General features: G+C 44.1%; 1 protein-coding gene across 5 annotated transcripts in view; it reads right to left on the reverse strand.

Moving 5' to 3' along the window:
- EPHA4 (EPH receptor A4) overlaps positions 1–25,836 on the reverse strand; it is a 152,230-nt gene that overhangs the window by 63,680 nt on the left and 62,714 nt on the right. For 3 of the 5 annotated variants that reach the window (XM_045481425.1, XM_045481424.1, XM_045481426.1), the window contains exons 4-5: positions 18,116–18,271; positions 781–1,119 (exon numbers count right to left, since the gene is read on the reverse strand). In XM_045481425.1, coding sequence (XP_045337381.1) covers positions 781–1,119; positions 18,116–18,271 — 495 coding nt within the window. The remainder of the gene's footprint in view (positions 1–780; positions 1,120–18,115; positions 18,272–25,836) is intronic. The other 2 variants (XM_045481427.1, XM_045481428.1) reach the window with 2 other exon arrangements.

Here is a 25,836-nt window from a genome sequence, read left to right on the forward strand (position 1 = left end):
CCTGATGACTCTAGTAGAGGTAGGTATACCTTTTTTTTTTTTTTTAATTCAAACAAGATCAAAACATAGCCACTGATGCTTTTGTTGGAAAAGACAGCACATGCCAATATGGTGCTCTGCATTGGTAAAAAAACAATTTTATAAGCCAAAATAATCTCTTAAATGCTCTGATGTCCAACCACGGGCCTTGTGATCAAAATGGCTGATATGAATCCCTAACAAGAGAAGTCCAGCATGGAGTGTCCCATCTCACCGACTGTCATCCCCTTTCCATCAGACAGCATCTTTTAATCTCATGTGATCGTCACCACTTAGCATAGGGCATGCTATGCAGTTGGGTGTCCAAAACAGTATTGGTGAACAAATGATCGTTCTTCTAAGAATCTTTTGTATTACAAGGCAGCTCACAGGTTTATAATCAGATCCATGGGGTTCCACTTTAATTGTGGAAGTAAGTCTAAGTTAATTCACGGATACCTACATAAGCCCTTTATCTCTGTACATTTATTTATTTTTTATTTTTTAAACTTTTGAAATTTTTTTTTTATTTTTGAGAGAGAGGGAGAGAGAGAGAATGGGGGACGGGCAGAGAGAGAGGGAGACACAGAATCTGAAGCAGGCTCTAGGCGCTGAGGTGTCAGCACACAGCCCAATGAGGGGCTCAAACCCACGGACTATGATATCACAACCCGAGCCAAAGTCAGACACTCAACCGACTGAGCCAGCCAAGCGCCCCCTCTCTCTATTTATATCATACAATAAAGTAGATCGGATTCCTACCTGCTTGGTTGGTTGTCACGGTGACAGACACCGACTGGTCCGGGCTGGGGTTATACTTGGACACCCCATTCACGGCCCAGATTTCGAATGTATAATTGGTGTGAGCCAGGAGGTCAGTGATGGAAACTTTGGTGGTCTTCAGGCCATTCTGCTGGGGGGTATAGTGGACCCCACTTCCACAGGGTCGGCATTTGTTGGAATCACCAGCCCCACATCTCTTGCACACCACATTGTAGGAGATGTCCTGGCGACCACCTGTGTTCTGAGGGCTGCTCCATTCCAAGTTCACGGACGTCTCATTGACGTTTGAGATCAAGTTGAGGGGAGCAGACGGTGGGCCTGGAGAAGGAAAAAAAAAAAAAACACACACACACACACATACGTTATCACTCCAAGAACTTAAACTATCCTTTTGGAATCTCTCCGAGTTTCTATTATTCTCTGCAGCGATGGGAAGTAAGGTGGGCCCATGTGGCAAAGAAAGCAGAAAGCCAATCAAGCCAGCGAGGAAAAAAAAAAAAAAAATCTTTTTTTTTTTTTTGCAACGTTTTTTTATTATTTATTTTTGGGACAGAGAGAGACAGAGCATGAACGGGGGAGGGGCAGAGAGAGGGGGAGACACAGAATGGAAGCAGGCTCCAGGCTCTGAGCCATCAGCCCAGAGCCCGACGCGGGGCTCGAACTCACTGACAGTGAGATCGCGACCTGAGCCGAAGTCGGACGCTCAACCGACTGAGCCACCCAGGCGCCCCAAAAAATCTTTTAAAAAAGCACACCGTGAAAGAAGGCTGCTACATCGGTAACACTGACTGCTATCCTGAGACAGCGTGCATCTCAACATCAACATCAAACACGTTCCAAGTCCAGGCTTCTCTTTGAAGCGGCAGAAAAAGAAGATAGAACTTATCTGGTTTTTATCTCACCATCTGCAAACAGGCACATATGAGCATGATTCAAGTTCCCAGGGCTAGTGTGGGACCCTGGTAGAGTAAAAGGTATGTGCCACTTCTGAAGATAAATCGGGATTCCTAAGGACAGCGCGTTCTCAATGCGGAATAAAATTAACCGAATCGTATAGACACGCCTCTTCAGCCCAGCAGGGCAGTTGGGAGTTGAGCTCGTCATAGGTAATTAGTAGGAACTCGTGTAACCTGGTTGCAGCGATGTCAAAGGTAGAGTCGTTGGGAGATCCCAACTTGCGGCAGGGATTGTGCAAAGGCTCTCAGGCCCCACGTCCTGCCCTTCAGCTAGCCAAGGCTGGACCAGGCCCTTTTGAGCTTACTCATTCCCACTGACATCAAAGAGTTTGTGAAACATGAACGGTGGTGGTGGCTGTTTGGAAACAGAACAACTGACGGCAAACAACATAGTGGTTGGTTTTAAAGACAGCAATAAAAAATAATCATAATAATAATAAGACTAGAGAGCCATGACGAACCCCCTTGTTTCTTGACGGAGATTAGTCTTCACGTGCCAAAGAGTTGCAACGCAAACTGCCTTCAAGAAGAATCTGGGTGGGAGAAGGGAGGGGATATTCCTGGACTGAGCCAGTACCAAAGGCTGGAAAGATATCTGCCCCACTCTGATGCCAAATACCTCCTCAAAGGGACATGTGGAAAGTCCTCTCTTCCTTTCTCTTCCCCATTTTGGTCTTCCAAGAAAAGAACCAGAGTGAGTTTTAATGGAAATTTCAGGTTTCTGGCTCACTCTATCTATTCTAATGTATTTGCACTGAACTGCTTTAAGGGAAATGTGACCATGTTCCTCAGGAAAAGGAAGTTAGCTGGAGGCCTGTGTGAACTGGGAAGAAGCTTTATCTAGTCAACCACAAAGGACTGCGTTGTTCCAAAGTAACCACGGGGACAAAATCGAACGAGGCAACCTACTAATAAGGAGTCATACCCAGTATTTATTACTCAGCTCATGCTGTTGGACTGCTAAAGGATCTTGGTGGTAATGCTGAAAAAGGGTTAATCCAGGGCTTCCCGATCTCCCCTCGAGACTAATTATCAACAGCCTCTCTTAATTTTGAGATCTAGGCCCCGTCCAGTGTCGTAAAATTTGTTCTTAAAAGTAAGAGTACCCCCACAGAAATCTGCAGAAAGAAAATACGAATTTCTTTCTTGCTGACGTTTCATATTGATAGCTATGGTCCTTAGCTTAGCGACTGGAATATAATAAAGGTAAATAAGTAGTTTTTGAATACGTGAACAGTTATTTAAAATCATAGTGTCCTGGAGACAGACAGGAAGTTAAAGATGGTTTGGCCAAACAAATAACCTCATTTTATTTTTTTTTAATTTTTTTTTTCAACGTTTTTTTATTTATTTTGGGGACAGAGAGAGACCGAGCATGAACGGGGGAGGGGCAGAGAGAGAGGGAGACACAGAATCGGAAACAGGCTCCAGGCTCTGAGCCATCAGCCCAGAGCCTGACGCGGGGCTCGAACTCACAGACCGCGAGATCGTGACGTGGCTGAAGTCGGACGCTTAACCGACTGCGCCACCCAGGCGCCCCACAACAGCCTCTCTTAATTTTGAGATCTAGGCGCCGTCCAGTGTCGTAAAATTTGTTCTTAAAAGTAAGAGTACCCCCACAGAAGTCTGCAGAAAGAAAATACGAATTTCTTTCTTGCTGAGGTTTCATATTGATAGCTATGGTCCTTAGCTTAGCGACTGGAATATAATAAAGGTAAATAAGTAGTTTTTGAATACATGAACAGTTATTTAAAATCATAGTGTCCTGGAGACAGACAGGAAGTTAAAGATGGTTTGGCCAAACAAATAACCTCATTTTAAAAAGACGAGGGAATTGAGATCCAGTAAGCGGACCTGATAATACTGACATTCCATGCAACTTCATTAGTGACAGAGTCGGACTAAAATCCAAAAGTCCTGACTCCCACTCCGGGGTTATTTCCACTCCGTTATGTGGCTCCCCATAGAGGTGTGATAACAACAAAAGCAGTAGTTTCGGCCAAAGTTTAAGAGGTAAAGGTAAAAAGGGAGGGTGTATCTTCAATCCTGTTCAAATTTTATGGATGCTTGCCACCACGGTGAAATCCACTAGTAGTCTGCAGCTAAAACTTAACCACAGCTCGGTTTATAAAATGGGTCAGCCACTGGTTCTTACTTTGCTATGACTTCCAGGGTTAAATACGAGTGACTCTTAAATCCATTAACCTCCTTGCCAAGGTTCCTGGTCCACTTTCACATGGGAAAATGTGACACAATGAATCAAGCAATGCAGAAGCAGAAAGTCAGTAATTAGTATGTAGGACGGGGCATGGCAGTGTCTAAACAGAGAAGAAATGGAGCAGAAAACTAAATGGTCACAGGACTCAGAGATATAACACTGCCCCATGGGAAAGAAAGAAAAACAAAACAAAACAAAAAAGATGCTGTAAGATTTCAAAATGGAGGACTGGGCCCCAAACAAGTGGTGGCCTGGAACAGGCTTCTTTGGGCAACGATTCTTAAAGAAGACCCTGCAGTGGATGCTAACGGGAAGACAGAGGACTAGGCAAGTTCAAGTTCAATGATGCCTCCATGAATGGTTTGGTGAATTGTACTGCATATGTTTTGTTTTGCTGCCATAGGGAGTGATGTTATACGGGCTTAAAAATTGGACTATGGTAGAGTTTTATTTTGTGGGTTTTTCTAGGGGGGGGGGTAGCAGATAGAAAAATGCCCACCCAGTACGATAATCACGGTGTTCTGCAAAGGCCTGGGAAAGAGTGCATGCTTTATAAATTAAAATCATAACGGTGGTTGTATTTTGTTTGCAGGATCGTGGTTTTCTTTCTTTCTTTTTTTTTTTAAACTCATGTCCATTGAAAGATGGTAAGTATATTTCCATTTATAAGGAGGTGCCCTCTTTTCCTCAGAAAAGAAAGTATTCTCAAGACAAGAAAGTATACACTTTAATACAACCCAAAAGTCCATCCAGATCCAACAGTAATACCTAATATTAATAGCAGCACCTTAACACAATTACCTGTAGAGATGGCTATAATGAAAAGAAAATAGCATTCTGAGTAACATGGGCTGTCTCAGTAAATACAAGGCATCCAGGAGGGGAAAAAAAAACAAAAACAAAAAACGTAACTCAGATGATCTTGTCTTCTGTTTACATAAAGTAAGTAGTGTCTCTGGGTATTTGGGAACAATTAAGTTTCTGACAAGGGATTTTACCTGTCTCATCAGAAACAGGTCAACTTGCAAGCAAGTCTCCAATTACAAATATGAGATCCGTAACAAAACACGGTAATCATACTCTTTGTTTAAATTTTCTAGTCTCCCTATTGAGATCGCACCTACTAAGTACCTAGCCTCAGGTAGCTTATAGGTCATTGTACGTTACAGGGTCTTGTCCTTTTATCCTTTCCAAAACTACCCACTACTAGCCTTTATGTAGTACTGGCAGCAATCCTGCTTATGGCATCACCCCACAGTACAGGTCACATTTATTTCTCTAACTTTGGACCATGTGATGGGGTCTTGCTGTTCAGACATACGCTGCGTTACCTGTTTCTGTCACCGGTCTATGTACTCCCCAAGAGAGCTGATGTCCTCATCGTTTCCCAGTGTCTACCCTGATTCCCACTTCAGAATAAGCACAGTAAACGTTTGAGGAGTTGACAAATGGATGAATGGCTGGATGGCAAACTAACAAAGTCCTGCAATGCACCTGAGGCCCCCTACCTGCAGTGTGTGAATTAATACAGCCCTCCCTGAGCTAAAGCTGGGAGTCAGTTCTTACAGACTCATTAGCATTAAGCCCTGGAGAGGGGTATCTCAATATACCTCGTTTAATTCAAGTTCCCCTGTTCTGCACTTTAAAAATACTTTGCAAAAAAGGAAGTAGGGCTGTATATCATATCTTAGTGATCACTTCCGTTGGGAGGGATGTGGACTCATTCACACGCTTATTGTTTGTTGCCTGCTCTAGAAGACAAAGAGAAAGACAAGTCAGACTCCTTTTGATGCTTTCCTGGATACCTGAAGAAGGAAAGGGCAGCAAATCAGGGGGAAGGAAAAGACTAAAGGAAGCTAAATATGGATGATGTGAGCAGGAGGAGGTATAGTGCAGGCCCCGGACTCACTCTCATTTTTTATATCTCCATTACCAGCCCAGCATGGCTGGGACCTTAAAATGTGGACTCCATGGGGTGCCTGGCTGGCCCGGTAGATCATGCAACTCTTGATCTCAGGGGTCGTGAGTTCGAACCCCACGTTGAGTGTAGAGATCACTTAAAAACAAAATCTTAAAAAGATGAATTTAAAAAAAATATGTGAGCTCCCTCAATCAAAGTTTTGTTAATTTAGGACTGGTTGTTTACGACTTTCTTTCTCCATCTTGGTTCCAGCCGATGGTTTATTTGGTTCAGAAGCTGTGGGCAATTTTATACCTGAAGAAAGTTAAGTTTTACATTTTCAAAGGTAGGCTGGCATTTTCCTTAGTAGCCTTTCTAGAACCACAGTTTCCTGTACATTTTATGTTTACCATCAACATTAAGACATTTTTAAATCCAAATCAATCAAATGCTGGAGTGTCGGTAAGGGGAAATAAATGTACTTCCTTTACATTTTTTTTAACTTCTTTGGGATTCATGTATATAAGCCCCTCCACGAATGGAGGTAGAATGTTAAACTCTTTCAAACGTCTCATGTTTAGAATGTCCTTCGTGTTTGAAATATAAGTTAGTGGCATAGATAATAACTCTGCTACCAAGGCCAAAGGTCAAATGCAATAATCTTCAAGTTACAAATCCATTACAACAGTATTCAACAAAACTTTCTCTGTAAAGGACCGGATAGCTAGTCAGTATTTCAGGTTTTATGGGCCACTCGTTCTCTGTAGCTACTACTCAAGTTTTCACTGTACCTCGAAAGCAGCCATAGACCTCACCTAAACAAATGGATGTGACTGCATCTCAAGAAAATTTTATTTTCAAAAACCGGGGCAGTTGAATTCGGCCTTCGGGCCGTAGTTTACCAGCCCCGGCTACAAAGAAATTGTTGGGAGAAGTGCACCCTCCCTTCAAAAAGATGCTCGTTGGAATCCTCACAATTTGGCACATTAATTCTAGGGACTTCAAGCATACCCTGAAACTATCTAGGGAGCTCAGTCCAAGAACCCCTGATTTATATCTTCCGACAGCCCTGGCTTCTAAGGTTGAAGTTACATCTACCTTCACGGACTCAGGAAGAAATAAAATATGTGCAATATTACGGCCTATTTCTTGAGTTTCTCGGTGCTCTGAAAGCAATGGGCACCGTATTTCCTGCCACTGTGAATAAATTGAATGAACATCCATTTGCTTCACTGGTGTGAAATACTTTCTTGATTGCACAGCAGGTACTTGTGAAAGGTGCTACAATGGGTAATTATTATTTTCTAGTGGGATGTCAGGTTGCATTTGGTTGACAGGAGTTTGACAGTATGAAGTCCCAAAGAAACCTCCGCCAAATTATAGCAAAAGCAAAGGACTATCCTATCATATAATAAAATATCATATCATATCATATCATAAAAGGAATCTTGATCTCCCTTAACCCATCATGTACTCTCTTCTGGGAAAAGACAACCTTCCCGAAATAAAGCATACTCTATCTAGAGAAGTTGACTGAACGTGACATTTAAGAAGGGCAACATTCCAAGTATAAAAGAACATTCTAGTAACTCTACAAATCTTAGTTCTTCTCTCCTGTGCGTTAGGCAAAAGCAGAATTCCCGAGTCGTTTAGAGAACACACTGGCTTACGTCAGGATTTAAAGTAGCCCCATGTAGGAGATTAATAAGTCATTGCAAAGGGATCAGCCAACACTGAACCTAAAGTCATAAATGCCTCCGATGCGAAGGAGGAGCTTGGTGTAAACCATTCCAAGGAAAGTCAATGTCAAGCTAAGGGCTCTCTACGTACCCCACCCCCAACCCACAAGCCAGATAAAATGCTTTTTTTTTTTTGCAACATTAGAGGTAGCAATTGGTACCTCAGAAAAAGCTGGAAACCAAAAAGACGGATACTGCAATCACTGCGGCTAGAAATGGGTTCTGCCGAAGGTTTATAAATCTATATGGATGCAAGGTGTCATATGCTATATAAACCCGCAATTCGCAATGTCTTATAACAATTGTTAAAATGCTAACAGATTGTAAGGTTAGGGGCAAAAAGTCAAGTTGAAAATTCCCATTATTAGCACAACTCGAGACACGCAGCTCATATGTTTTAGACTTGGTAGTTCCACCTGCAATTCTCTCCCCTGGCTTTTCCACTAGCTGCCTCCTTACCCCTCAGGGGGTCCCAGCTCAGGTCCTCCCTCCTCCCTTCTCCCTCCACGCAAAATGAAACGCTTCCGTCGCCTCCACTGCACTCTATCACATCATCTTTTTCCTTCTTGTGAGAATTTTTGATCATCCTATTTATTCTTCGTATTCCAATTAGAACAGAAATATTTTTTTCTGGTTCATGAGAGTATCCCCGGCCCTTAGGAAGGTGCCAAATTTATTAATAGATATTCATTAAGTATCTACTGAATAAATAAACGAATGAATGACGATTCCTGAACCCAGTCCAGCTCACTCATCAGAGGTGTCACCACTACAGCACTGGTGTATGTTGCAAAAGCATATTCCAGGGGTGTATGGATGGCTCCGTTGGTTGAGCGTCGACTCTTGATTTTCGTTCAGGTCAGGATCCCACGGTGTGGGATCGAGCCCCACACTGGGCTCTGCACTGAGTGTGGAGCCTGCTTAAAATTCTCTTTCTCCCTCTGCACTTCTCACCCTTCCCCTCTAAAATTAAAAAAAAAAAAAAATAGGGGCACCTGGTTGGCTCAGTCAGTTGAGTGTCTGACTCTTGATTTAGGCTCAGGTCACGATCCCAGGGTCAGGGGATCGAGCCCACATCACCCTCTGCACTGAGCGTGAAGCCTATTTAAGATTCCCTCTCTCCCTCTACCCTCCTCCTCTGCTCTCACTTTCTCTATAAAAAAAAAAAAAATTAAAAACATAAATAAATACCACATTGCTTAAAATAAATAAAATAAAATAGGATATTCCAAAAAAAAAAAAAAAAAAAAAGGCAATCACAGGCTAGAAGGTTGAAAAAATGCAAGCCTGCAACCAAAGCAAGGAGATAGTTGATAGGAGAACAAAGTAGCTGGGCTCACGTCAAGAGTGTTTTCCAGGACCCTCACAGACATCTAATACTTAACGGATTTTTAATCACCATTTTAAAATTCCACGCCCAAGCCACGAAATTAATTCTGGACGTGGAAAGAAACATCCCCCAGGAGCATGGGCAGAAGCCTGACTCTTAAATGATCAATGTCTTCAAATGCTGCGACTGTCACCCTACAAAAATGCCAAGGCAACAAGTAAAAGACGTCTCTTCTGAGGAAGAGGGGCCGTGGGTCTCAAGTTCCACTTCATAAGGCTTCATTAATCATGTCCAACTTTTGGACTGTCAATGATACTTCAGTGCCTTAGCCGTAAAACCTTCCACCCCTTCAGATAAGCCTGTGTTAATCTCTCTCCGGCTGAAAGACAGGCTAGAACACAGAGTCAACAGTTGGGGTGTGTAAGTTTTGCCTGAAACGAAGCCCAGGCTTCCTCCCACCGACAGTTGTGTATGTTGCCACTGTTAATCGCTTTCTCTCAGTCCCTGCGGCTGTGGGTCAGTTTACACAAAGACTGCTGTTCGGGGACACCTCTTCTGAGATAGATGAACAGTGCAGTTGCTGTGTTTCAACGATGAGTAGAGCCAAAGCGTAACTGCCCGTCATTAACAAATAGAATGATTTGGATGCATCAACCACATGTTGCTCTGTGAAACATTCCTGGCTTCCTGTCAAGGTAACTTCTTGTTGCAGTTCTGCCCCTGCCTCTTTTTCTGGCGTATCTATTCTCACATCGTCCTCTCCAGACACCTTCGTCTTTACTGGGCTCACGGAGGTTTTGGTTTATTTATTTGAGGACGACTAGTTTATGGCTCAAGTGCTTTAAAAGGAAACTCCCCGTTAGTCATGAGGAGGCCACAGTGGGAAAGACAGAGCAAGGCACTTTGTTCCGTTTCTTCAAAATTTTGAGCAGTTCGCTTTAAAAGTAGCCAGGCTGTGAATTAATTTACATTTCTTGCAAGCTGGTTTTTCATACTTTATCTTATTTCATCCTCATAGTAAAATCTGACAAAGGGCATCGATCGGCCTCGGCAATCTGATGACCAAACCGAAGATAAGAAAAGTTTCGCAAGTTGCCCAAATGAATACGATCCAAATGCGCAAAGGTACTGTGATCAGAAAGGCTGATTCTGGGGCTATAATTGGCCCCTGTCACAAAGATACAAGCAATCCAAAAGGGGGGGGGGGAAGAAAAGAAAAAAGAAAGCACAACTCTGAGCTTTTTGTGGACCATTCCTCACTTTCTCACTTCCTCCCAGAATCACGTTTCTTCTAGTTGCCTGTCCTTAAGGCTGAAATGTGCTGCCATGACTTCCTAGATGGGGCTCTTGTCTTAGTTGAGTTAACCTCTCTCTCTCTGGTCCTAACTTCCACTCAAGAGGGCAATTAGGAGTTTCTGTTAAAGGCTTTTCCCCTGGAGTGAGGGGGGCGGGGGCGCAGGGATGGTCACACGAGGGCGGGGGGCAATCATATCGATGCAATGAAACTCTTCTCTGAGTTCATCTTCTGTTGAGCTGTAGATCACGTGTAGAATAAGAGTCAACTATGGGAGGAAAATCAAAATACTGAGAGCAAAGAAGGTATCCAGTTCTCACCCCAGGGGACCTCAGCACAATGTATAATTGACCCTGTTTCATAGAAGCATGCTGGGCACAACCACTGTATGACTTCCATGACTAGTGTCAAAAATGCGATCCAGAAATGACAGGGCTCGATTGATAACAAGCCACTCTGACTCATTCATGGTGGTGGAAAAATTGCAATAAGCTGGCTAAATGGCATTGGCAGAGATTATTCAAGTCTTTCACTTGGGCATATATCACATCAGTGTTCCTCAAACCTATGCACGTTCCAGTTGAATCCACATTGTACTAGTAATCCCTATACAATGTCCACATTGGACTGTTGATCTGTATAAAACGAGAAGTAGGCTGGAGGGGAAAGAGAAGGCTAAAACAGCATTGTTTTAAAACACACAGTTCGAGGAGAGGACACTTGGTCCTTATTAAATACCCTGAAGCTTTTTCAAATTTTATAAACAGCCCCATGGCAAGTGGTCAGACTGGGATGCATCCATCCTCTTCCAATAAGCACTACTTGGTGATCTTTCCCCCGGTAGCCCTAATTGTCTTTGGACAAGAATCACACTCTTGGTCTCTCCAGAGGTGGTTTTTTCTCGATTGGTAGTCAAAATGCCCAAAGGCAATCAGAAAGGGAGAGGCAAGGATGTGGGTTACTCATTGCCTATACCAGACTCTGAACCACTGAGATCTACCCAAATTAGCCAACAGGTTCATTTACCTGTTGAAGACTGCATCCGAATCATCAAAATCTCTTTGATTGTTCTTATCTGTTGGGTATGGTCCGAGGACAGGCATGTTAATCGGCTTAACAACTGATTACCGGGCAGCATGACCATATGTTGCGAACTAAAATCCCTGTCACAGAATCTGGCAGCGGGAGAGTTGGTGTCTCAATCTGAGTTTTTATCCCGCGACAAACGGAATGTAGCGTGAAGTTGTACTCTCATTTCACAAATTCGATAAATGACATGAAGCAACAAATTCCCCTGTAAATTTCAGATCCAAGAATTTCCGTAAAAATAGGTTCACAAAAATGATTACATGGCCGGTAAACTGGGATATGGTCAGAGATCAACGAACGGATCTCCTGCAACACTTAACAACGAAACTGTAGGAATCTTTGGCTTTTGTTTTCACTCCTACACCAACGGGTCTTTCACGACTGCTGACTACACTCTCATTGATCAATTTCATAGAATGTCCTGCCTTCCACCATTATATTGTTAGTTATTGGAAGCCCTAGAGCAAAAAGATATATGCTTTTGGGTGGGGGGAAAAATGTAGCTTACTTAAAACCGAAGGCTGCCTTTTATGCTATGGTTTATACATCAAAGACTCATGCTAGACATCCCTCTGCAAATCCCTTAGCCAGACTGTGAAGCATGTAAATCTTTGGGGCAGCGAACTGAACCGAACATCAGTGGCACCTTCAAGGGCTTGTTTGAAAATGGATGTGAGATTTCCAAAATTAAAGCGCTTAAAAAAAAAAAAAAAAAAAAAAAAAGGGGTCTTTCTTCTCCTGACCTTGGAAACAAGTAAGGACGATGTTATTTTAATTTGCATTCAAGTTTTAACAACACAGTCACACAGCACCACTGGGATCCACATTGGGTTTCCACTGAAAATTGCTCATCATTTCATTATGGTTCATTATGTTGATAACTGTCAGAAGGCATTAGAAGTGAGGGCTTTGAGTAATAGACCTGAAATGGTAATTTTAAAACAATACACTTTCTGGAGGAAATACAGTGGTGCACTACATTCAATTAGAAAAGGCAAATGTAGAAACAAAGTAAGTGATGTTCGCTGTTTGGAGCTAAGCTATTTCAGTTTCTCAATAACCTAAGCCTGCAGACCAGCGTTTTCAAATCAGGACGTTCTGTCATAGACCTTGGGAAATTTGCCCTCATTAGCTCTAAGCTCCTCCAGTATAAATTGTCTTAAAAGCTGCAAATTTGGAGTATTTTAGGCCACGTCTGAGGATCAATCAATCACTCTTTGTTTGTTTGGCACAGCTGACTGAATCATTCAAGGCCGTTGACTTGGAGACAGATTTGTGAAGACCCCTCAAGTTGGCAATCCACAATCATAATCTCTTATTTCACAGAGTGCTCCAATCAGGAGGCTCTAATAAGTTTCATCCAACAAGTGAAACAAAGAGCACCCCAAAGCACAAGGACAGGTTTCCAACTGAAACGTACAGAAAACCATTCTGGTAATGGTGTTCAGAAGTCAAGGTGGCAAAATAACAAATTCGCTTTTCCTTCCCAGATATCCGAAGCCAATTTACTTCTTCTAGAAGGCATTTTTGTCGAGTACATTTTGCAACACAGTAAGGGGTTGGCAAGTCACCTTAAATATGGTATAGGTTCGGTCTCCGGGGGAGGGAAAGACCTTTCTCACTATCGTCACTGAACGAGCAACTAAATAACTAAGGTAATCAAAAGTCTTCCTGCACAGGCATGTAGTTGGCTTCTCCCACCACTGCTGACTGTCAGACCACATTCCTGACTACAGAGAAAGGTACGAGGGAGGTGAAAGAGATCTGGAGGGGAGGGGCTGGTTATCAGTAGAGTTAAATGACATGAATCTCTTTAATAAAAATCACATTCAAATGCCCTCCAAGAAATGATTCACGAGATCAAAATTTCTTCATCAGCTTGAACGGCATCCTTGTGTGTAGACAGGTATGGGAGTCTGTGTTGCTGGCAGTCACAAAAACCCTGTCACCGTTCTTGACTGATACCCGTATCTGAGGTGAACATTGACATTTCCACTCTGAGGCAGTAACCTGGTGGGGACTGTGGAAGAAAATACAAACAAACAAAGCTCCACGGTGAGTTTATTTGATGATGTAACTCCAAACCAGGTTGGGTTTTCTTCTGGGAGACAGAGGAAGGATTCAATTTCCATCAAGGGAGAATGTCCCCCACCCTTGAAACATCTTCCTAGAGTCACCACTGAGCTGGAGAATAGGCCTGACAGTTACAGCCACGGAAAATAGGGCCTCCTGTCTCCTGCCATCCATCAGGAAGGATCTAAATCCTCACCACCCGAAGATGGTCCACCGACCAGCAGAATCAGCCATAGCTGGGAATTTGTCACAAATGCAGCCTATCAGGCCCGACTTCTCCTGCTAACCCCCAGGTGACTTCCGGGTGCTTCCTACGTGCATTGATTTTTAAGAAGCATTTCTTCTAACTCTCTATTCTAACCGGGGTGCGGATTATTTTCTCGAAAATATTCGTGATGCTTCCACAGAAATACAGCCTATCCCACAGGCGGCCATTTATGCTAACCTTAACCAGAAGCGCCAAGAGAGGCACTCCTAAAGATAGTGTTTATTGGCCATTTAATCCTTTGAAGTTCTCAAGCAGCGTGCATGGTATGAAGACCTTCTTAGGTGTTTCCTTCTAAATTAGCCGATGCTGCTTGTGTTCACCTGGTCTAATCGTTCTCCGAGTGAACAAAAACCTGATTTTACAAACCAGTGGAGCAGAGTCTCTCTTTGGCTAGAAGAATGAGGCTCAGATAGTGTGTTTTATTTCTTCATTAGCGTGCCGTCACAGTGAGCGATCACTAAATGCAGGGCTGCATGAGAATGCTGGAGTTAAAGATAGCATAATGAACAAAGAAGGTGCCTGATTATCATGGCTGTCAGCACAAGGGAATTGGCTTTGTCACCTGGCTTAACCAACTGGTAAGAACTGATTAAAGGCTGGAGTCGGTTTGAAAGGATCCCTGATGTTTATGTTCCTTTCTCTCCCCCACATCTTGTCAAAAGAATCCGATAAAGCTGGGGGAGGGGGGAGGCGAGGCAAGGGGGAAGGGCTTCATTCTGTGGGTTATTTGAACAGGAGGTTCTTTGAGAAACTCCCACTGTCTTCTCTATTGAAATGCCTACTAAGTGCTGTCCAGGACTTTCTGCGATGGCAAAAATACTCCACAGAGGAGCTGTCCAGTATGGTCACCACTGGCCCCATGCGGCTGGGGAGCCCTTGAAATATGGCAAAGCATAAATTGGAAACTGAATTTTAAATTTAAAGAGTCATATGTGCCTAGTGGCTACAGTATGGGACAGTGCAGGAAGGGAAAAATCTAAAGTGAGCTATAAAGTAGAAGAGACTATAATTCTGCTGCTTAATTTACTAGTAAACCTATTAGCAAAATATGGTCACCCCCCCCCCAATTATCCTTGTCTCCAAGGAAGTCTTAAGAGTCTTGTGTAGTTAATGTTTATTAAATTAAAAAAAAAAAAAAACACGCTTAAAAATAAACTCTGTAGAGAAGTGGGCTCAACTTTGTGTTTACAATGCAATTACGGGGGCAACTTTTGAAAATGCTGATGCCTGAATCTTATCCCCAGAGATTCTGGAGTCTAGTGCAGCCACTGGGCAATTCAATTGCACGGTCAAGTGAGAAAAGCACCATAGAGAGGCAGTCAGACGCGCTGGCAGTGTGGTGTGGACGTGGTTTGGGGGCGGAAGTGACCAGCTGGGGACACGAGAAGGGACCAAACATTTGTTAGATCCCTACCATGTGCCAGACCTTTACAAATATTTTCTTGTTTAATTCTCAAAACAACCCGACAGGCAGATCATGAGAATCCCAGCTGACCGATGGGTAAGCGGCGTCGAGGGGTTGAACAACCTCAGAACTTTGTGGTGTTAACAGCACCGTGCTTCCTCCCAGCTCGAGTCAGAGGGACGCAATAAACTTAGAATAACACAAAGAGCTTGAGTCAGTCAAGCGTAGGCGGAGTACTAAGAGGACGGACCGGAGGGAAAAAGATCACATATTGTGTCGGTATTTTCATGGATCTTTTATCAGTGACACAAAAAGCTGCCAGTTTTCCTTTCTTCACGTTATTGAAAGCCATCGCCGACAAATGCAAAAGTTACTTTAGCTCTGAAACTTTTTGATGCCCCCCAATTGCTAAAACCCATATTTTCTTTTTCTCATTTGGATCCTCAAGAGACAGCCAACAATTTATGCCTACGCAAACATAAAATTCCAAGGGCTCGGCTACCACACTTACACACGCGGCAAAGCCTTCCAGTAACTCAGGCAGGTGGTGACCTCTGGGGTCTCCCTAAACTGCTCCCGCGTAGCAAGCTGCAGTAGTTACGTGATGGGCCCATGGTCCTAGAATGCTGGTGACAGATCGGAATCATGAGACTGAAAATGCGTGGAGGCCAGAGCCAGACCATCTTGCCATCAAAGATGAATTTTATGAGGTTCTTAACACAGTCGGGCTGCAGTCTGGGGAAGGTTCTATCTGTATGGAAAGACAGACTGCTTGATGCAAGGTGAAGGCAGCCATCACACGGTCTGGCCCCAATACTGCCCTTTGAGTGTTCTGGTGCCCTAAAATCCCACACCCAGGGAACTGTTGGCAGCCGGTGTGGTCAGAGGAGGAGAGTTTACCTGATCCCACAGAGTGGAACACGGGATGAGGATACTCAGGTTGGAAAAGAAAAAGCCTGGGACTTGAGCTTATCAAACATCATGGCCATCTAGAGAAAGTACTTAGTCTAGGGAAGGAACACAAAAAGAAAACGAGGAAGTCTTTGCCCATTTACGCTTACACCCAAGGCTGGCCCTCGTATTCTCCTTCCGTCAGGAGGGAGTTTGAGTTCGACCCGGGGAGGGGAGTGGGCAAGAGAGCCTGCCTGTGATAAGAAAAATGTCAGTCTTCTGGTTGTGCAGCTCTATCCCCAAGCTGGGGTGGGGTCCTGGGCTCCTTCTTAACATCTCTGAGCTGGCAATTACGTCGTGTATAAATGGAAAATAATGCCTATTTTATAGATTTGGTTTACTATGAGCCCTGTGATGAGGTGTATTGAAAGTGTCTGATATATTACCTGAGTATCATAAAATGGTTCTTCTTGTTTTTTGTTTTCTTTGTGTTTTTTTTTTTTTTTAAGTTTATTTATTTACTTTGAGAGAGAGAAGAGAGGGCAAGCTGGGCAGGGGCAGAGAGAGAGGGAAAGAGAGACAGAACCCCAGGGAGGCTCCACACTGCCAGCGCAGAGCTCAGTGCAGGGTTTGAACTCACAGAACCGTAAGATCATAACCAGAGCTGAAATCCAGAGTCAGATGCCTAACCGACTGAACCACCCAGGCACCCCGTTCTTCTTGTTATTATTTTTTTTTTTTGAGAGAGAGAGAGAGATAGAGAGAGGAAGCTCACGTGTGTGAGCAGGGGAGGGGCAGAGGGAGAAGGAGAGATAGAATCTCAAGCAGGCTCCACGTTCAGCCCAGAGCCCGACACTGGATCATGACCTAAGCCGAAAGCAAGTCAGACGTTCAACTGACTGAGCCACTCAGGCGCCTCTGTGAAACGGTTCTTACTGCTGTCGTCGTTTATAAAAGAAACTCTGGAGGGTCCGGTAATCTCAGTCCAAATTTAGGATGGATCTGGAATCTCTTCCCACTCCTTTTAAGGCTGATACTTGCCTTAACCAGACAATGGCCTCACAGCCAGAAAATACTTCTATCTGGAGGGATGTTGGCTCCAGGCCAGCCAAGATGGAATTTGTAATAGGGAACAAAACAGTAACAGCCATAAACACAGTAAAAGCTAAAATATACTGAGTAGCGTCACTTTTTGCATTTCTATGCTAACAGGGCCCACAGGACGGTGCTAAATACCAACAACGATGACGGAGGTACTATTTTTAACTCCATTCTACAGATGAGGAACCGGAGACGAAACTTAGGAGACTAAACTGCCAACCTGCTGTTAACTGTGGGGAGGGAGGGATGTTGGAAACAAAGACAGAACATGTGTGAACCCTGCGTGCCTGGCTCTGTCCCTAGACACACTGACTCACGCGATGGAAGCACCATGAGTGGAACGCCTGGGAACCCCCCCCCTCCCCCCCGCTGCCTATTCTGGTCAAGGTCACAGCCACGGCAGGGTCTGCGAAGCCCACAGTGCTGGTGGAAGCAATGGCAACACTAGCAGCTCGGTCCACAGAAAGTGGGAGAACAGACTTCCCTGCTCCTCTGCATACCAAGGGGCCAACCCCATCCATTCATTAGCCCGGCATGTATTGAGTGTCTATCATTAAACAGGCGTTTATTAGGACCTGGGCCTAAATGTTATGAACACAAAACTATGAGGAAAGAGGGAAGAAAGGTAATGACAACGCAAGCCATGACCTCAGTGCCCAAAGTGAAACCACAGCCCACACGTGATCCCGTCCCCGGAACCCTGCCCGGGACCTGTCTCCCCCGCAGCTGTCAGGCTTCCCCAAGACTCCCGAAGGAGACGGTAGAGCCATGTATAAATTCCAATCTCAGCTCTAATCGCACTGCCGGACGACCCCTGAGAGCTCCATCACTGCTCCAGAAAGTGGCCTGTGGTCAGCTGTGCGTTTTGAAGGCAACCCGGACAGCGAGACGGATCCTTCCTTTTCATAAGCATTCCTCCTGCTTTGAGTAACAAAAGATTTCACAGTCGATCTAACTTGCCCCCTGCCTGGTCATCTTGGGAGAAGACCCAGCCAGGCGGGAACGGCAGCCGTTGGCATCCAAGAAACGAGACAGAAGCACACAACTTACGGGTGCAGGGCATAGAGGCCGCGTCGTTGTCGGCTCTGAAAAAGCCTCGGTCACAGGTGCACGATGTGGCTCCTTCCCAGACAGAGTAGCTGTGGGGCGGGCACTTGGCACAGGTGGCATCCGTGGAGAGGGCCTTGTAATAGCCAATTTTGCAGGCTACGGGAAAGAAGGAAACACACACCAACATAAGCCACCACTAACAGAGCAGAGCAAAACGTCACCTCCTTGACCCAGCAGAAGGGGGACGTTTCTGTGAATCGCTAGTGATCACCTGGCTTGAGACGCAGGTAAAGCAACGAAAAACATTAATCGGTTACAGTCCTTCTTCAAAGGTCATTACATTCCCGGTCAGGTGGCAAGGAGCCCGACGGGAGACATTTTCTTAAAACCAGCGGTATCGGTCAAATTGCAGGTATGTTTCCCGAGGGCTTCTTGCGTGCAGGTACGCTGTTTACATGCAGGATGGTGTCCAATCCCGATGAACAGCTTGCGCGCATGTACTGTTATCAGCCCTCCCTTGGAAATTTGGGATGCTGGCTTTGAAAAGTCCATTCTTGGTGGCAGACCACGCGACAGGTAAAGGTCAGGGACCAGCTTGGACGCCAAGTGTTCTCTCCCCCAAACCTACGCTCTTGGCTACATGCTACGGAATCTGAGAGCGTGGTCTTGAACCAACAGTCGGAAGCGTATCCAAACGCTCACAGAAAAATTATCGGTGATTATTTCCTAATTACCGGTACAGAGGGAACCAAAGCAAAAGGCCAACAAAGGCAACGAGGCATGAAAGAAAAGAGTTGGTAAGACATGCGTCACGGTTTCAAGGCAAAGTAATATAAAGTACCGACCGTAGATTCTGGACTATAACATATTAAGATTTTTTTTTTTTTAAGATCAGCCGATATTTTATGTTCATTTTCAGATTAATAAAACCCTCTTGTTTTCCCCTCTCTCTATTTTTTCAACACCCCCCTGCCTCCCTATGCTCACACACCCTACGTGTCTGCTGCAGAGAACATGGGCCATATAGTTCTTTATGCACCTGACATGCTTTCCATGACTTCATCTTCGCAAACATCATGCTGACACCAATGGCAGCTTTTCCTAATGTGGAAAATCTCAATAATTCTGGGAAACCTCACAATAAAAAATAATTAATAGGGCCTTGCTCCCCCCCCCGCCCCCCGTTTCTCCCCTCTGCCCTTCACCATCACCTCCCAAATCTGTCTCCACTTGAAATAAAAATTGACCAACACCATCAGTAGGAAACCCACAGCGACAAGGCCATGAAAAATAAAGTTGTTTCGGGCAACCAGAGGTTTAAAAAAAAAGGTGACAGATACCCACCACCTTTCCAGTACGATTCACTTTCAATGTTTCCATTTATCTCGTCCTTAAGATGTTCCTAAACTATCAAAAATACCAGCTGGGAGAAGAACCCATTAGGCATTTGCCATCAGCCTGACCACGAAAGGAGACCGACCACGCCAGAAACCCAGCGGGTTTCACTCGAATGAGGAGACAAAAAAAGAGATCCGCAAAACTGCGTGATTCTCTCAGGAGATATGGCCACGTTCCCTTGTCTCATTACTCATCCCTCAAGCATCTGTACGGCTCCCAGTTGGAGTCTATTCCTCCCCTTTGAACAGCCTGTTGGTATTTTCTTAATCATGCTCCGGTAATGGCAAGCGGAAAGGGAGTTTAGCAGAAGCTCCAGAAAGGCACACGGTTATTTCACTATTATTAACTAAAGTTGTTTATGGAATTTCCTTTAACGAGCCAAAACTTTATGATGTGTGGAGCACCGACAATAAAAGTGCTAGGAGATCAATCTCTCCCTTATTTGCTTTCGTCTTTCACTGGACCGGAGAATCTTAGAAAAACAGGTTGCTCCAATGACTGAGATTTATGTGTCTCAAGTTTATACCCATCACATAATTAGGGATGGTTCAATATGCAAGGTGCTTTTTGGTCATGCTTAAGATGGCCCTAGGGTTTCGACTAAAATCGGAAACACCAGCTTGGGGAGAAAGATGCACTGAGGGTCAAGCTTGCCCTTCCCACATCAAACACAGCGAGTCCCTGAACTCAGAAACAAATCCACTGGGTCCTGGGGGTTACTGAGTCACAGCCAACAAAGGCAAGTTGTGGAAACGTGCTGCCAGGTTTGGTAGAGCTAGGACTGAGGAGAAGGCATAAATTGCTTCATTTTTCCGCATCTGGATAGTGGATTGAAATTCTCCATGTTCCTGGCGCACCTGGGTGGCTCAGTCAGTTAAGGGTGGGACTTGGGTTCGGGTCATGATCTCGTGGTTTCATGAGTTCGAGCCCTGCGTCAGGTTCTGTGCTGACAGCCTCAGAGCCTGGAGCCTGTTTCTGATTCTCTGTCTCCCACTCTCTCTGCCCCTCCCCTGGTTGTTTTCTCTCCGTCTCTGTCGCTGTCTCTCTCTCTCTTTCTCCCTCTCTCTCTCTCCCAAAACTACATAAACATTAAAAAAAAATTTTTTTTTAATTCTCCATGTTCTTGATGATCCTTATGCACCTCCATTTCACCAGGCAGCAAAACCTACAAACTCACAATGGAAGTGGAAGAGTGACAAGAAAAATTGGCCTATGATTTATTCACCGCAACACGAAAACAGAGCACGTCGAGAAAGTTGTAAGGAAGAGAAAAACAGACTATTGCTATTTCGTCAACTTCTATTCTGATCAGACTACTTCCAGTTAAAAAATTAAATTCAGAGTTCACAGAAGTCAAATGAGAGGATGTCTTGAACTTCCTAAAGTTCAAAAACTAGTTGTGTATTTATGTTAATTTCAGGGAAAAATGAGATCGCAAGTTTATAGTTTGTCTACGTTTCCTTGAAGCTGGTAGGAATGTGTTAGCAAAAGTTAGGTGTATGTGAATTCATTTGTGGAATACGGAGTTTTATACCCATTTGGAAAATTGAAGGCTGTTGTTTTTTAAACGCACTGACTATTTTTACTCTCTTTTCCTCTGCTTTTACAAGCGCAAGGAAAAATACCACATTGTCATTGTGCTATTCTCGGCCACCCTTGCCGCCCTTAACACATTCCTTTGTCTTCAACTCCATTAAGACCATGTTATTAATATTTCAGCATTCTTAGAAAGGCTCTCTCAAAATACAGGAGTGGTTTTTCATGCACGCGGCCATTGTGCTGCCTACGTTCAAAATGACCTAGTAAATTGATGGTTAGGTACGTTTCTTTGCTCTTGTGGTTCACAGTCGTCTAGCATTTGGTGCATGAATGTGGAAGTAGATCCCATATTTATTCACCACCTATTTGCATTTTAAAAATGTCACTACATCTTTCATTCCAAACAAAATCCCCACGAAAGGTGTATGTGGTCTAACAAGCATTGACATGTGTTGTGATTTTCCTTCATTCTCCCAGAGGTGAGAACTATTCCACTGTATTTTTTTTATGGCCGGGGCTTGGGAAGCAAGTTAGGAGTGAGTCAAATTGTACACTCTACACCCAAGAGCGTGTGTAATTCCTTCTGCCCCCTCGCTGGAGTACAGTAGGAAGGAGCGCCTTATTTGGCCTTTCAGATACGTCATTGTGGGAGGATGAGTTCACGGGTGCAGTGAAAACTCTGAATTCACTTCCTTTAGTTTTGCGGTAATGAGCTCTTTCTGCTGACTCTAAACAAAAGGAGAAGACAAGTGAGGACAAGAAGAGAAAGCAAAACTCTTTTCTTTCATTGGCTCACCCAGTGCCATAACGGGTTGCATTTTAAGGATACTCTTCTACAGAAGTTTCCCTGTGGAATACTGACACATCATAATTTCCGGTGAAACACAAAACCAAAATGTTCTTAAGATGATGTAGTACCTTCAGGATTTCTCGGTGCACAGATGATTGACACGAGGTGCAATGCCACATTCAAGGAGCTAGTTAAACCCACTCTTTAAAAACATTGCATATAGACGGTGTGGTCGTTTTCCCCCTTCTTAGAGAAATAAAGACTGTCTTTATAGTTCATTTTTAAACCGTTCTGGTTGTGAGAATATCTAACAATAACAGCACCTGTGATGATAGATCAAGCACTTAAGGTGCTCATAGGCATCGTTTCATTTCATCTTCACAAGGATCCCTTGAGCTTGAGACTTTATCACTGTTCGCGTTTTGCAAGTGAAGAAACTGAGGGTTGCCAGTAACTTGCCTGAGGTCACACAATTAAGTGGAAGTCAGTGTCTAACCCCGGCTCACGTGCTGATGAAAGTTTTTATGCAGTTACACAGGGTGAACACTGACCGTCAGCAAACATCCGACCCAGATGGGACAGAGTACAAAAGAACTGAGGATGGTCCCAGCTTCCACTTGTGCCCCCAGACCATCCTGAGGTTGTTTTCACAACCAGTGCCATGCTCTCTGCAACCTGCGAAGCAGTTTCTAAAGGCTCTCAGAGCTGCACTGGCCAGTACGACGGCTTTAGGCCATAGGCAGCTACTGATCTGGTCCAAGGCAGGCTCTAAGCATAAAATACACGCTGGATTCCAAAGGCTTAGGGCCGCAAAAGCCAAGTCTCTTATTAATAGTTTTTATATTGATTACATATTGAAGCAATAATGCAGGGGGGTATAGCAAGTCAGAAAAATGTACCATTAAAATTAATTTCGCATGGTAGATCTCACCTTTTTTTTTTTTTTTCATGTGGCTACTAAACTTGAACTTATCTAAGAGGCTTGCAATCTGTGTCTGTTGGACAGTGCTGCTCTCAAAGTCCCTCATAGTAAGGCGCCTGTGGCTGCACGCATGCGCACAGGGACTCTCGTAAAGGCGGAGCGCAGAAAGTGCTGGGGCACGCGTCACGGTCACCCCAGCACCTTTATAAGGTTTAGCCTAAGCCCACCTCAGAGAATCAGAGAATCGGGTCAGTTTCTCTTTAAGCGCTGCTCTCAGGCACCTAGCTAATTTGAAAAACCTAATTTTGGCTCAAGTACTCATAAATAGGCACTAAAGGGTTAAAAATTACCTTCCTAGGTAACAAATTTGCATTTTAATACAGAGTGTCCTGAAGGTCAAGGCGGAAATTTTAGCAGTGGCTCTCTGGGAGAAATTTGAACCTTGGTTTTTTGTTTTGTTTTGTTTTGTTTTGTTTTGTCTTGTTTTAAGTTTATTCATTTTTGGGGGAGAGAGAGAGACAGAGAGAGAGAGAGAGGGAGAGTGAGAGGGAGAGAGAGAGAGGGAGAAAGAGGATCCCCAGTGGGTTCTGCACTGAGAGCAGAGAGCCCAAGGCAGAGGCAACTCACCAAGGGCTGGAACTTAACTAACAGCGAGATCACGACCCGAGCCAACCCACTGAGCCACCAAGGCGCCCAGGAAATTTGAACCTTATGTGCAAACTCGTCTCCGGGGAACAGATGGCACTGGGGAGAGCCCATGGGTCCCTCCAGCCTCTTCGTGTAGGCATGCTATTCCGCACACACTTCCAAATAGGTTCTATGGGGACACTGCCCTCGGCGTACTGACTGCCTGCTCAGTAGGTCTGGTAGGTTTAGGAAATCTACTTGAGAAATATCAGAGTCACTTAAAGGGCATTATCAAACTCAGTTCTCTGATTAACTGTTTACTTGCTAGACTATTATATGAATGATGTAAGAAAAACTGATGGGAAAGGAAAACAATCTGTCAAATAAGGTTTCCGCTTTGCGGTGTTTGTAACAACGCAAGCCCCAGCCATCTTCGGGGAAGCCCTGAGCATGAACTGTTTTCCCACTGCATAGATGGGAAAACTGAGGCAAACAAAGTTAAGGATTTGTCCCAAGCAGGGTTGATTTTCTAACCTAGGCGGTGTGGACTGAATTAATGCACTCATGGGGGAGGACGGTGAGAGAAATGGGGCTCTGTTTGGGGGCCCATCTGATCAGATTTCACTCCCGAAGAGGAAAAAACTGGTTTTACTGATACGCACTGAGAGTAACTGAACATTTGAGTTTTTTGAAGGAAGCTGAAAAATCAACTAGTCCAGGGACTGGCAAACATTTCTGTAAAGAGCCAAACAGCACATAATTTAGGTTTTGCAGGCCAAGGGGAAGATTAAGAATATTAAGAAGGTATTTCTATTGCAAGATAAAATTCTAACACATTTTCTTTATTTTTTTATTAATGAGATTCAAAGTAAAATAGTAATAATTAAGTCATTTTTAAAAAAATACAGATTTACTGTTGGTAAGGATGAAATTCTTTTTTTTTTTAAGGTTTCTTTTTGAGAGAGCGACAGGGGGTGAGCAGGGTAGAGGCAGAGAGAGAAGAAGACAGAGAATCAGAAGCAGGCTCCAGGCTCTGAGCTGTCAGTACAGAGCCCGATGCGGGGCTCGAACTCATGAACTCTAAGATCGTGACCTGAGCCAAAGTGGGATGCTTAACGGCCTGAGCCACCCAGGCGTCCCAAGAATGAAATTCTTATCTGGAAAGATAACATTTCACTTACTTAGGTATCAAAGACAGTGTCCCCTATTATGGAATTGATTGCAAATGTCATCTGTAAAAAACATTTTTGGCTCTCAGACCATACGAAAACAGGTGGTAGGTCTGAAGGCACTACTTTGCTGACACTTGATCTAGTCCAACATACTCATCTTCGATGGTAGTTCCTTCTAGAGCATTCCAGGACTAGGTCTGGAATCCAAGGTTCTGTGGTCTCTGTTACCCTACAGGGCCTCCGTGAGTCCTGAATGGTGAAGCTTAATAAAAAAACCCTTTGTTACTATTGCTGCAGAAGAAGAATAAACTTTCCATCAACCACCTTACTGGAAGACTGACCTGACTCAGTACTAGTCTTAACTAAATCCACTTTTAAAATGATTCTCTTGGTTAAATGACGTTTAACCTGATTTGGGGGACAGTATCTCTTAGATGCTATACATTTTGGCAATTAGACATTCTGATGGACTTTCACTTTCAATTGTGTTAAGGTTTTATTTCCTGGGAATCCTGAGCTCAAATTGTTTTCCTCTACACAATAAAAGAATGACACTCGCCTTTGCTCTTTGTGCCGCTAAGATCATAGAACAAATAAAACTAAAATAGGCCAAATTTGGCAAGGATGCCTAGCTTCTATTCCCGGGAGCGGTCACTCTCAGACTTTAACATCCACCAGAATGATTTGCAGGTCTCGTATAAAGATTAATTGCTGGACTCCAGTCCAAGTTTTGGATTTTTTGATGGGGCCCGAGAATTTGCATTTCCTACAAACTTCCAGGTTGATGACACTGTGGTCCGGGCACCACACTTTGAAAACCACTGCCCAGGGGCGCCTGGGTGGCTCAGTCGGTTAAGCGTCCGACTTCGGCTCAGGTCACGATCTCACAGCTCGTGAGTTCGAGGCCCGCGTCGGGCTCTGTGCTGACAGCTCAGAGCCTGGAGCCTGCTTCACATTCTGTGTCTCCCTCTCTCTCTGCCCCTTCCCTGCTCATGCTGTGTCTCTCTCTGTCTCAAAAATAAATAAATGTTGAAAAAAATTAAAAAAGAAAAAAAAGAAAACCACTGCCCAACAGTAAACAAACAGACCCATCTCTCAGTAACAATGTCAAAGGACAGTTCATCTCAAATTACGTAAAACCATCTCATCCTTTTTCTAGGACCCAAACGCTACAGGGAGTGACAACTGGGCCTCATTATTATCAGGGGGAGAGATTGGGTTTGGGGGGTGGGAGAGAAGGTGCCAGAAATGTGACATTTTTTGAAACTGAAAG

Source organism: Leopardus geoffroyi, chromosome C1 (assembly GCF_018350155.1).
Source record: "Leopardus geoffroyi isolate Oge1 chromosome C1, O.geoffroyi_Oge1_pat1.0, whole genome shotgun sequence".
Lineage (NCBI taxonomy): Eukaryota > Metazoa > Chordata > Mammalia > Carnivora > Felidae > Leopardus > Leopardus geoffroyi.